This window comes from Apaloderma vittatum, unplaced genomic scaffold (genome assembly GCF_000703405.1).
Source record: "Apaloderma vittatum isolate BGI_N311 unplaced genomic scaffold, ASM70340v1 scaffold5563, whole genome shotgun sequence".
In the NCBI taxonomy this organism is placed as follows: domain Eukaryota; kingdom Metazoa; phylum Chordata; class Aves; order Trogoniformes; family Trogonidae; genus Apaloderma; species Apaloderma vittatum.
This window is the reverse complement of record NW_009707390.1, coordinates 1-13486: the sequence shown is the minus strand read 5'-3', so window position 1 is coordinate 13486 and position 13486 is coordinate 1. Positions and strand designations below refer to the sequence as shown.

The following is a 13486-nucleotide window of genomic DNA, read 5'->3' as shown; positions in this document are numbered from 1 at the left end:
CGTAACAGGGTACAGAGCTATCTTGTGAAGTAAACCACTTTGTAGCCTTTCAAGCTAATGCAGTACCCGAACCAGTGACCTATAATAAAATGTTAGTCCTTCCTCCCCTGCATCCCCCTCCCTCAAGCACACTTCTTTCAATTTTCACTGGAATGAAGTTGAGATCCTTTAGCTAACCACGATGGAGGATGTCCTAAGTCGTTAAAAAAAATAGAAAACACTTCACCCAAACAACAAAAGAAGTTTGATGGGTCTAGGAATTTTCTACAAGCTATTCTGTGCAGTCATCTTCAAATCACTGTAGAACATGAAACTCATCTCTCTTCGCAAACAGATGAAGGAATCTGAAGAGTTACACTGCAAATGTTCTTACAGGAAAAAAAGCTCAGTTAGCTGTTTGTTATGAATCCCTCCTCTCTTAGTAGGTAATTCTGCCCAGCAATGATAGCTCTGCCTGCAGCGAAAAACCTGGACAAAAGTGCAGGAAGTAATAAGTAGCTCCTCTTGAAACTACTTACATTTTGTCCTCAACTCAAGAGCAGCTCTGCTGCTGCTATAGGCAGTCTTTACAAAGCGCAACCTGCCCCTTAATATAGTCTCTGCAGGGGCAGATTCTTCTGTGGGTCGGGTGGGATCCAGCACAGCTGAACAGTAAGAGGTCACCTTGGAAAACACAGTGCTTCCTTCTTCCATCAAAAGAGGGGACCAGAATATCATTTGCAGACTCCATGGTGAGACATTCGATATTATGCCTAAAAAGCAAAGCACATGATCTTAATCACAGAGGAATTTACAGGAGTTCAGTACAGTTTTCATCCCTCATCGCTAAAAATAAAATAAAATGCTATATCGCATGCTAAATCAAGGATGTTTAGAATTGCAGATTTCCAGAACATTACTCTCATTTCACCAGCGCAGATTTTCTCTGCAGAGGGCAGTACAGCCTCTTCAGCTTTTACTCTGTTACCTAAATGTTAATGAAAAGTTAAAAAGGGAAAAAATGCTTTTGACTGTTCTCCAAAGCATCGCATTTAAATATACCATGGATTTCTAGTACAACAAAATCGAAGAATCTGAAACCAGGAGATATTCTCACTGATTTTTTTCCAGGGCAAGCAACACGATGCCAGTGCTGGGCAGCCCTGGGCTGCTGAACGGGGCTGCTGCTGCGCTGCACTCCAGCTGAAACTGCTCATGGCACGGGGAACCAGCCAGCACTAGCTAGCTGAGAATGCGAACATTTCTCGTTGCCGTTTTCTGACCACAAAGCTTAGGCACGAGGGTAGCAATTCCAGCAGGGGCTTGTTTTTCACTTATTCTGGGAACACTGGTAGCTTTCAGCATTTAACAGATTTTTTTTTTTTCTTCCCCACAGAATTATAATTTTGTCTAGACAGTCAAAAAGAAGCCTAAGTTTTTATATGAGGCGCTTCTGAACTCCACGGGAAATGACAATTTTTCAAACAAAATACAAAAATAAAAACCTTCTACAATTTAATTTAGCAAAAAGTGGAGACAGAAAACCTAGGAAGCAGATTCCTGAGCAGCCGTTTGTTGGAGTCCAGCTTTGAAAGCTTTGTTTTCATTCTCAAAGGAACACAGACATATTCCTACAGAGACAGAACCTGAAAGCAACATTCATTTCCTTAATGCATAGCTTTATAGATTGGTACTAATACCCGTAACATACACTTAAAATTTTTACCTAGGACAATACTGACAGAAAGTTTGCAGAAACAGTGATTGCTAATTGCCAATGAATACAGATGTTTCAATACAGATGTTAATCACAACCAACAGGGGAGCTTAATAAATAAAAGGAACACTTTCAGTGCTATATTTAAAACCATGTGAACAACAGTTAGAAATCACACAATGTGGACAGAGTTCTATTTACTGAAACAAGATGTATTTCATTTCTGACCCAGCTGGCGGAGCACAGTCAGGATGAGCATCAAAAGTCATGCAAGTCCAGCGACTCTTAAAAGCGTACGGCAAAAACAAGGGAAGAGAGTGCCCGCCCAGCCAGGGCTGCCAAGGGTCCCCCCAAACAAAAGGACAGTCCTGGCCGCTGCCATCCCCGCAGCACCAGCCCCTCTGCTCAGGGCACGCAGTCCATCATCAAAGGGCGCTGGAGGGTTCGTGCATGGAGGAGGTGGGAGGGGGAAGGAAGAGATGTAAATTTTTGGCCTCATTGCTGTGTGGACCAGGTCTCTCGGCACAGAAGCAACCTCTGCCTTCTGCTGCTGCGAAGCCTCACAGCGTGCTGCAGGCAAACACAGAGCACTTCTCTCTCCACCTGCCCTTCTCACAGAATTTGCATGCTAAAACCCGTATGTGGCAAAAACCAGCGCAACGAAAAGAGACCAAATAAAACGTCTGTGCTTTGAAGTACTCACCTAAGCAGAGCTTTGTCCTTGTTAAGATGTTGGAAGAAGGAAGGCTCGCAGATGAGCTGGCTTTCCTGACAAACTTGTTTACAGGATTTTCCAGGTTCAGCAATTTTTACTTGAAGGGCACTTAATGGAGGCCACATCACCTGCCCATGACAGAAATCCTGCAGTGACAGATATTTTATTATGATGCATCCAGTCCCTTGACAGCAATTTTCCCCATTAATAAGTGATTATCGTCCAAACACTTATTTTGCAAATTATTTCAATATGATTAAAACCAGTAATTTCAGCACATTTAGAAAGAACGGTTTTAGCATGAGGAAACGATCACCTGTGATTGCTACTTGAAATGTGGCAGCATCATTCTTCCCAAAGAAGCCTCTTCCCTACCTTTACCATTTTTAATTTATCATAAACGACTCCACACACCCAACCCATTTTGGCTTTTTCAGCAACTCCTGTTCCACTAACTCAGTGCTAGTAGAACTATTTTCGAGGCAGCACAAATATCAGGAGGAAGTTCTGGCAGGAGGAGAATTCCAGAGGCCAGATAACCTGTAGGTGAGAAACGTCTCAAGCGCCCCACATGGAAAGCCGCAGTTTTCGTACTCCCACATCTAACCAAAAATTTAGTATTATACAAGCATGAATCACAGAATATTCTGAATTGAAAAGGAAATGTGAAGATTCATAGAGTCCAACTTCTGACTCCACAGAGGGCAACCTAAAAGCTAAACTGTGTGTTTAAGCGCACTGTCCAAACACTTCTTGAACACTGGCAGGCTTGGGGCCACGACCACTTCCCTGGGGAGCTTGTTCCAGTGCCTGACCGCCCTCTCAGGGAAGAGCTTTTCCTCAGTACCCATTCCAAACTTCCCTGATGCAGCTCTAAGCCATTCCTTCATGCCGTATTAAAAATCAGTAATTTTAGACCATATTTATGGCAGAATAATTTTAGCAGTCTCTAAAAAAACAGGTTAACAAGAGATGGTTGGAGGTACTTTTTAATGAGGTTGTTTCAAAAAGGTCATTTTGTTATTTCGACTTAAAGTGCCTTCCTATATCTGTCCTTTTATAAATCTATATTTAAAACATTAGAAGCAGCAAGAAATCTTTAGAGGTTCCAAATCCAGCCCTATACTGTAATATATACAATATGGTAACATACACTAATGTAAATATGTACAATAGAATGCTGTAATATCAGAGTGGATCCCAGCTACTGCTGGCAGAAGACCAAGTTTTTCAAAGACAATGAATCCCTTGTGAGGCTTCACTATTTCCTGGGGGCTTCAGCTTCTAACATCTCTTGGTTGAAAATCCTCCCCCAAACTGGCACAGCCTCTCATTTCCAGGCCATAGCTTAGTGGGGAGCCTTCCTCAGCTTATGCCACCTTGAAGCATGTCTCACAGGTACCAGCACACAGGGCAACCATCAAAAGCAACTGAAATCTGGTATCTTCACCCAAGTCTATCTTTGCTGACAACCCTGCGCGCATAAAGGGTAAAATAAAGAAAAGATGTTCAAGAGAAGGTTAACCTTCACCAGAGACTGCATTTACATTTGGTTTACCTAGAAGCACAATTTCAAGGTGAGACAGGCTTAGCCCTGCCGTCTGAGGCAGCCCCCACCCTCTGGCTTTTCTTGCTCCTGGATGAATGCCCTCACTCCAGTCCTTTGGCCAAGCTCTGGCGCTCAGCTGGCCGGTCAGTTTGCTAACCTAGCTGAGCCCTGCCAAGAACATTTTCTGCCAGGTTACCAAGCATCCCACTCGACCACATCTTTCAAAGTCAGCACGTCTGTTACAGAACGTGTCTGTTCCATGAGCCCAGCCTGCCTCATCCAACAGCTCCCAAGTTTGCAAGAGGGAATCCCACAGCTGCTGCGGCTGCAGTTGCCTGGCCACTCCTTTGATGCTAGTGCCAATTTAAGTAGTGCCACCCTTTGGTTCCCACCCTGGGCCATCGCTCTGTAGAGCTGACCCAACTGTTTGTGCAGCCACGGAGCAAACAGGATCAAGGGACGGATTCAGCAGATGGCGCAGACACACCTGACAGCCATGCTGGGCCGCTGGCAGGGAACTGCACCGGCAGCAAGAAGTTGCGTGGAGTGAAAGTGGGTTTGATCCAGCTGAAGGTGGCACTGCTAAATGTGAAACCACAGCTCACAGTAGTTCTCTTACTTCAGATCCTGAATATGTTCATTCCAGCTGCTGCATGCGAAGATTTAGGGAATTCACTTATACCTTTCTTGTGAACACTGTCCTCCCCACTGATACCGAGCCAAGGCCTCAAAATGGAATCTCCAAACAACTCCTTTAATCCCTACAGCTCCATTGTTCCATCAGGTGACTTGTGGGTGAGTGTATCTAGCCCCATCCTCTTCACAAACAGCCCCTGAAGACCGCACTCTCACGGTTAATGCATCCTGTAACCTCTGAACCAGATTAACTCCATGCGCCTTTGTTCCTGTTCCAAGCTTGTGCTGCTTTCTCTATTCTGCCTGCCTCCCATCATAAACTCTTTAAAATAAGGTCTCAACCTTTTTTTTTTTGCTTCATCTGAGATGTTAATCAGGCACAGTGCTAAGCACATGCAGCTAGTAATGATGCCTGAGCATCCTGGGAGCTGCAAAACAATAATGGCTTTTGACAATTAGTTAAAGCAACAAACAAAACAGACAATGCTGTATTTCCAAGTAGCACCCGGTCCAGGCCAGGGCTTAACCCTTGGGGAAGGTCCAGAGGAGAGACAGGTTTGCCCCACAGATGCTCTCTCTAGATTTTCTCTTTCTCTCCCTCCCACTGAGCTCCATTTCTTCCTGTACTGACAAAAAGTCTCAGTTATAGCTAACTCCGGCAGAAGAATCAAAAGAAGCACAGATACTTCTACAGGCTCTGCCACCAATACAGCAGCAAAGGCTTAACATGTTTATTGGCAGAAAACTGGAAATAGCTATTGTATGTTAAATACACTTCTGACCTGAAGCTGTGTTGTATTCTTTACTACCGTGTTTAATATCATCCAGTTTCAGAAATACAGGCAGAGGAGCATGTCCCAGTGCTTTTGAAAGAAATCCTGGCAATCCACTGGCGTATCAGAGATACAGATTACTCCTATCTCTCCTCTGCAGCAGCCAGAACAAAAGGCAGAGCTGGTGCTGCAACAGATCTGCCCTTGGGCAGAAGTCCAAGCAAACATACAGTTTCTAGAAATCAGGATCCCATGTAAATCATCTCTGCAGTTAATTACTTCAATACCTTCTCCTGCTCTCAGCTGGCAATAATGCATGGGGACCAAAAGTCTTTAAATAACTAGTTTCCAAACTATTTACAACTTTATCAATTTAAACCAAATACTTGAAAAATCTGCCCAGATATTTCAGTGTAAGTGCAATTCTACAACAAAAGTATCTCTATATTTATGTGATACTTCATGATCTAAAGGCTTTTTCGATACACATGGCTAAAGAAGTCACATACATGCTGAAAAATTACTTTGCCTTTCTATTTTGATATAACACCAAGGACTGCTTCTACTTGACTATTTCTACTTCAACAGCAAAAACACTGAGAAGCTTTAAAACGGAGATGGTCCTCCCTTTCCAACATAAAACAAACAAGTCATGCACAATAAAAGTTAATACCTGTTTTTCAATAAACGCATTCATCCTCTGAAGCATTCCCTCACATGTAAATTCATAGGGCAAATAAGGGTCAATCTGTGGAAACACAGTATATTAAAATTAGAGGGTTTTTTGTTTCAGATGAACTTTGTGGTGTGCTGTGTGGTAGCAGCTTTATTCCAAATAATATGTTACAGTTTAAGAAGCAAAAATAAACGCAAATAAACTCATTAACGAATCACAATTCTGCAAAATCATTAAGCTGATTTTTGCCCCTTTGTAAAGGTGATAAAAATTGGTCAGTGATTATCTTTACAGAAACTCAGGGTATATTGCAAAGTGATAAAGTCAGCCTGGGACCCTATGGGATTCCAGAGATCCTGTTTTAACGAAGTTACAGTTCTGGAGTTGAAGTGAAAATGAAAATATTAGGACAAAAAAGAATGTGATACCTTTGAAAATTACTTCAATCTATTTTTTTTTGCCTTGAAGTGCCCTCATTACAATTCCACACTGCAAGTGCACAAGCACTTCCACTGACAGTTACAAGCCTACAAAATCATTCAAAAGTCAAGCACGAACTTGGACAGCCCCCACTGCTCTAAGAATCAACATGGAAACTTCCTCACTGAAGGCACAGAAAACATAGATTGCTGTATAATTTACACATGAATTCACGTTTCTATACAAATTTATTCATGCTTATTTTTTGCAGGTATAAATTGGATATATTCAGTACTAAAATATGACAATCAGACAGCACAGAGTTGTAATAACATTTTTTTCCCCCAATATCCTACTAATGTACAGCACTCTGCTTAAATTAGACTAACATTAGAAACACTCTGCAGGCAATAAACAATACACCCCCTCAAGAACTGATGACATATTGACGATACAGTTCTCACCTTTTGATTCAAAATTGACTTCACAGCCTTCTCAACTTCAGAAAGATCACTGATGTCCACAGTCCAGACATGGGGCTTCCCAATGTAAACCTCAGCATAGGGATGCTGAGATGTCAGCTGAAACAAAGAAATGGTATTGGTAAAAATCAATGTGTTGAGATATCTTTCCCTCTCACTCTCTCATGAGACTTCTGATGAAATGCACTATCCTAACGCAAGACTTCGGCTGGAATCTAATAACAGTGTCATTCCTTCTGAGTTATCCTTCAGAACTTCTGTCTTTAAATTTAGAGAAAATTCGCTTGGAAAACTGCAAACCAGATAATAATGCAGATCACAACTAACATTTGTGCACCTCTAATTCATGACTTCAGTCCTCATAATGTCCCACATTACAGAAGACTTGATTACTGAAATCACTTTTACGATGTAACCCTGCTGCCCCGGTGCTCATTCCCAGAGCAGCCCTCTGATTTCACAACCCGTAATTGCTACTAGTCCTGGTTAGATCTGTGTGACTGGCTTCAAGAAATGCCATCCTCACCCTGTCTCATCTTCAGACAACATCCTCGGCCTGTCTATCCCTCAAATTTGAAACAGTTCCAAGCTTCTCTGCATAGCAGTGAATAAAGAATAATTTCTATCACTTAGGATGAATTCTGACTCCCGCTGCTGATAGTAAAAGAGTAATTTGACCTCAATAAGAGCATTAACTGATATTTTGCTCATCACTTTGACAGAAACAAATCCGATAAATACCAAAGTAGCTGACTAAGAAAAGTCGTACCAGAGATTGCCTTCAGAACTAGCAATACAGCACTAAAAGCAGTTTTGGTGACAGGTTGCACAGGAGTGAGAGGAATGTGCAATGAGCGCACTGAGAGGAAGGAAATGCTGTGGAAGAGAGGGAAGCGTTTCACACTGGCCTCACAAGACAAATGGTTTTTAAATCAATGTTAAAAAAACTCCCTACAGGGTAGATTATTCATAGACAATTTTAATACAGCTGCCACTTTATGCAGAAAAATCTAGTCAGTGCAAAAGATCTAAGTTCAAAACAGTGTCTGTTGAAGAGAACCTTCTCCTGCCCTGGGCAAATACCATACTTGCTCTCTTCCTCACGTGACGGCAAGAAACTACTCAGAATCTACTCAAAATCTTTTTTTGCCTGTTTCCTTCTGCTTGTGGATAAGGGAAGCCAGTCTTATAGTTACATATGGGATCAGCTAAAAGTAATCTGTGCTCCCAGAGCAATGCCCAGGGGGCTCTGTGCAGGCTCCCACCCGCGGCGGCGTGGCGCTGCCGAGAGCTTACTTGGGCTGAGCTGCTGCACCCAGGCAGCTGCACTCACCCGCAGCCACTGCACTGTGCTCCCAGCAGCGTATTTTAAATTCCTCCAAGAAGTCCCATGCTTCTTGATTGACATATTCTAAGCCCTAGAAATTCCACAGAGGTTTGGGAATTACACCTTACACCACCTCTTTCTCTACCATCTCAGACAGACAGATGGCAACGCTAAAGTCAGGTCTGATCTGGAAGACTAACAACTAAACTTCTCAAGTATTAAGAGTAACTAGCAACATATTTTAATTGCACCAGTTTTCCATATCAGTCTCAGAAAAATATTAAGACTACTTCCTAACACTGAAATGTTTTAGTTAGCTGAGGCTTAATGTTTTAAACATTCAGGAGATACTCCCTCTGCCTACAATTAAAATCTGTAAATATATTTGGAATTAACTCCTAATTTCATGTCGTCTTCTTTTTCCTTCCTAAAAGCAGAAAACTAAAGAAACCACACCCATGAAGTATACCTTTCAGCTAGGGGGAGGGAGCAGAATGGAGAAGAAATATTGGTGCAAACAGTGGTACAAAACAAGCTGCTCAAAGATGATTTTTTTCCCCATCTCCTTCCTCCAGCAAAATCATGTCCCAAGACATGATGAGGGGAAATTCTTAACCTCTCTTCCCCCCAATTCTAGCTAGAATAAGAGAGAAATAGTAACTTGCAATGGCTACTTTACAAAAGTATTAAACACAGACTTTATCTTCAGATTGGTCTATGGATAATCAATTTGCAGAACTACACAAGGTTTTTTTGATCTCCTTTACCACTTGAAAAAATTGAGAGGATTTAAAGACTTTCTTAATCCCAAAGAACCAGCACAAGGATTACTGGCAATCGGATCTAAAAGGAGTTGTAAAAATCAGTTAGAAGGTTACTCTTAGGATAGGTCAGGAGAGCATGTGAACACAGGAATATCTGTGGTGAAGGCTCATTATATTATTTTGTACTAAAGCAGTCAATGGGGATTACTTTTCTATGCAAGTCAGGTGCACATCATTTCTGCTAGTGCTGACACATGCCAGCAGGACTTAGCACGGCATTCCAAGCACTAAAATTCCCACTAAAGAGAGGTAGGTCGAGATTATTTACCAAGCCTGACTAGTTGTAGTGTCTGGGTATAGAACTGAAAACTGGAAACGAGGCAAATAGTCGAGCAACTCACAGAAGAAAAGCTCTGAAAGGTGCCAAGGCCAAAGGAGATTTTTGTTTTCTTATTGCTATCTCCTTTGCTAGCAACGAAAACTGTGAGAAGGGGCAAGTCTGAACTCTTGTCCAGTACAAGATGAATGTATAACAAACAGAAAGGCAATCACAGTCCTGGATCATAAAACCATAATGAATTTATGTTCCTCATTTTAAATGAGAAACTGTCTTCTGCTTGTAAACTAGCTGGAACTGCTCGGTGCGTAATTTATATAGCCCAAGCATAACTTGAATTGGGAAAAACAGCTGTGCAAAGTTCTTATGATCTAAGGGTTACCAGAGGATTTTCGCTTCAGGTAAGTATGTAAAGAAAAAACATCTCTGTACACCTATGAATAAGCTACAGTCCCAGGCAAAAGTGCTACTGCCAGAAACGGCCACATGACTGTTAAATGCTTGTAGGGGGCATTGGCTGAATTTCACCTATACCAAAGAAAAATACTCCAAAGTCAGTGCCAGGATGAGAAGCCAGTTTACTTAGTCTCATTTTTCTCTTACTAGAGTTTAAACACACTGGCTGTTTTGAAAGCTTGAGGTTTGGTTTTCCTGTTCTCTTAAAGAATCGATTCTCCAAATGTCTTCAGTGTTTAACCACAAACATGGTGGGCTGTGACCATTAATACCTTAGCTCAACAGTGCCTTGATCAGGTCTTTTCTGGAGAAAAAAACATTAATATCCCAAAACACACACAACAACGCACAAATGACACATTTATAATTTACTTAAACACGTTTACTTCCTGCACAGTACACAGTAACGTTTGTTTCTTCCAAAAAATAAAACCACTTTTAAATGACACATCCTGCATCAGATGTCATGGTCTGCTCTTGGGTTGAATATCAGGTTTTCAAGTGAAACTTCAGCTTCTGAACTATCAATAAGAATTAGCAGAATGTACATACAGGCAAATCTAGAGGTAAAGCTCCTGTAATGACGGATAATCCTATCAACGGCTACAGAAAATGACAGTTGCACAGCTTTTGCAATGAACTGCGAACAATTAAGCAAATTTACTTTTATTATGTTACTACAAGAAATTAATAATGATTTTCAATAAAGAGATCACCAAGACTGATGAAACTTACCTCTCGGAGGGTAGGTTTGCCTTTGAAAAATTCTGTGTTTTTGCTGCTTTTTGGTGGGTTAAATCTTAAATTTAGAAAAGCACATCCATTAGCAATAGCCTCTAAAGGAGCTGGGCCTTCATATGGAAATCCGAGACCAACAAACAGCTTAAAAACAGAAAATAAACATTGTCTTAATTTTTGTTCTTTACAAAAACTGAAAGCCAAGAGCTAACTTAAAATAAACAATAATTAGTTCTAAATGTACCAGCCTAAGAAAATGTAATGCTAAGATGAGAATGGGTGAAACCCAGCCGCTGACCTCCTCCCAGCCAAGCAGTAACAGGAATGTCCTGTAAAACACATTTGACAAATCTTCTGTAATGAGCTGAGGTGGTCTTTCACAGAGCTGAGGCAACAACAAATCCCTTATTTTTTTGGGGGGAATAATAAATAAAAAAAAGTCATTTGGTGGTTTAATCGCTGCTCAAATGAAACTGCCAGGGCTCTCTTGCAGGTACGGGTTTTACTGCAGCAACCTCACACAACAGCTCTGTCACTGTTTCCCCCCTCTCCCCTACACCAGCCAACCCGCTGGCTTTGCCAGTATGAACAAGGCTCCTGCCAAGATGGTTAAATCTTTTAATTAAAACAGTAGATGGCAGCAAACAGCAGCTGAAGACGCTGTACCCAGGCAGCAAAAGCTTGCATAGAGGATTAAGAGGGTTCAACGCCTCCAAGGTAAATTTAAGGAGGAAAAAACGCATCACAAAGCTATTCTTACACCAGCCAAGATTCCAAGCACTCTAGAAAAGGCAGCGCTTTTCTCCAGCATAAAGACATTCAATATGTTTTTAGTTGCCTAGCTTTTATTTGGATCTTGACCACTTTCCTCACCCAAGGTAATTAAACCCCCTGAATTAAAATATAGCATCCTTCATCTTTATTTGCATGTCTGTGCACAACTGGAGAATTGCAAGCTCTGATTTGTAACAGTAATTTCTCAGCACTCCTGCATGACATACATATCTACCGCTTTTGTCAAGAAAATAAAGAGCAACCTTTAAAGCTTTTAAGATCACATATTCAGGATGTTCGTATTCAAAGAGGTCAATTTACACTATTCTGGAGTTAATTTTTTGCAAAGTGGAACACAAGATTCAAAACCGAAGGCCGTTTCTAGGAGCTGATCTTAAACACTGATGCACAAACCTGTAGTCAGTATTGTCGTGCACAGGCACTGCAGCACCAATCCTCTCCAGCTCATGGCAACAACAATATAAATTCTGAGTTCGCTCATTTTAAAAAGAAAGTTGACACCTCTCAGCATAATTGAGGACACACAATTTTCACTGCATGCAGCTGAATATTGGTATTTCAGTTTTCAGGTTAAAGAAGTCACCTACTTGCAAAAAGTTTCTCAGCTATCTCAAAGATTTAAATCTTACAGGTAACTCTCTAGTGACTGATAAAAAAAAAAAAATACCTGGAAGATTAACTCCACTAAAGTTAGCTTATCTAAATTTGAGGTTTATATATGGCATAAGATACACTACCATCCTTTAGTCACAAAAAAATGAATAGTAAATTTCATCTCAAAAGAAGCTTAATTTAAAGAAGGGTAATCTCTTAAAAATAATCAATTACAGACATGAAACCATTTCATGCACTCTGCACACATAATGTTATTTATTTAAACTACTCCTTAGTTCAGGCAGACAACCAGCTGAGAACCAGCAATTAAAACCATCTGAAGTATCAATTCTCCTATGATTTTCTCCTTGTCTGTTATGTAGAGAATACTGGTTTGTTTGCTTCATTTTTCACTTTTTAAATAAACTGCTGCAGTGCACTGCTCAACAGTTCACTGTCTAACTGGTCCGTTTATTCAGGAGGAAGCTCCAAGGGGAAAGAAACACAGTTTTATGTTTTGACAGCACAGAGCACGCTGTCAACACTTAATCTATAATAAATAGCTTACCACCTGTTTCGCATCCATTTCCCAGCCTTGCCTCTAAGCAGCACCATACCTCCGAAGGAGGAGAGAAGGATGTGCCCGATGGCTAGAGCGGCGAGTGTGTGTGTGCGGCCTGTTGGCCTGGGCCTGCAGCCGGGCTCACAGCTGCCTGCACCTCCCCAGCTCCTTCCTTCAGCCTTCCACAATCTTCTGTTGCTTTCCATCACTTCATGATCAGGTCAGCTGAAACTCCGAAACTGAACCTAGACCCTATTCCTGAAAAATGCCCTTTACTAACATTCCTTGGTTAGGGAGCTAGTATTTTTGAATAATCTAAAGAGCAAAACTGAGGAGTATCTTAATTGCCTCAAGAAAGCCATATTCGTTATGACTAAAAAAGCAAGCACTAGAGAACACAAGTCATATCTGTAATTCGTTCTTACGATGCTCTAATTTGCCAATCCTTTGATTTACATGCAGCTTGTTATTTGCATGAGGCTAAACCAATCTATCAAGCTACCTCCTAAAAGTATGCAACAAATGCTGCAAGTCACTAATTGAAAAAGAAGTGGGGGGAAAAAAAACCCACATAAAAATAACAGGCAACAATTTTCAGGTCCCAGTGAAGCAGCTGAGGCTGTGTGGAAGACAAGGCTCCCTTCCCACGAAATGATAAAGAACAGCCTGTGTTTCCACTATCTGCCTTTACCACATAAGGTGCTGACTACGCTTTTAGGGTATTCTCTTCCCAGACGCTATGTCTGGTAACACAGTCCCCCATGGAGAGGCACCCCCATGGCTGAAGATCTACAAACTCCACACTGGACAATGCTGGTAACATAACTGTGGGTACACATGGTTCAAAACTGTTGCCCTGATCTTGCTTTGTTAGCTGCAGCATAATTACTGTGCATGTCCTGGTTTTAGCTAGAACTCCAGTCCTGTTTAATGATTTTTACTTTCCAGCACAGTCTCTTCTGAAAG

At 41.4% G+C, this 13486-nt stretch overlaps 1 protein-coding gene across 1 annotated transcript; it reads right to left on the bottom strand.

Annotated features, from left to right (window-relative positions):
• Positions 1–553: 553 nt before the first annotated feature.
• Positions 554–10713, bottom strand: LOC104271487 (alpha-1,6-mannosylglycoprotein 6-beta-N-acetylglucosaminyltransferase A-like; the record flags this gene model as incomplete). Its single annotated transcript, XM_009866171.1, has 5 exons — positions 554–752; positions 2400–2557; positions 6043–6117; positions 6930–7046; positions 10567–10713. Coding segments are annotated over 5 exons (696 nt in total), but the record flags the coding sequence as incomplete, so codon positions are not given.
• Positions 10714–13486: the final 2773 nt, after the last annotated feature.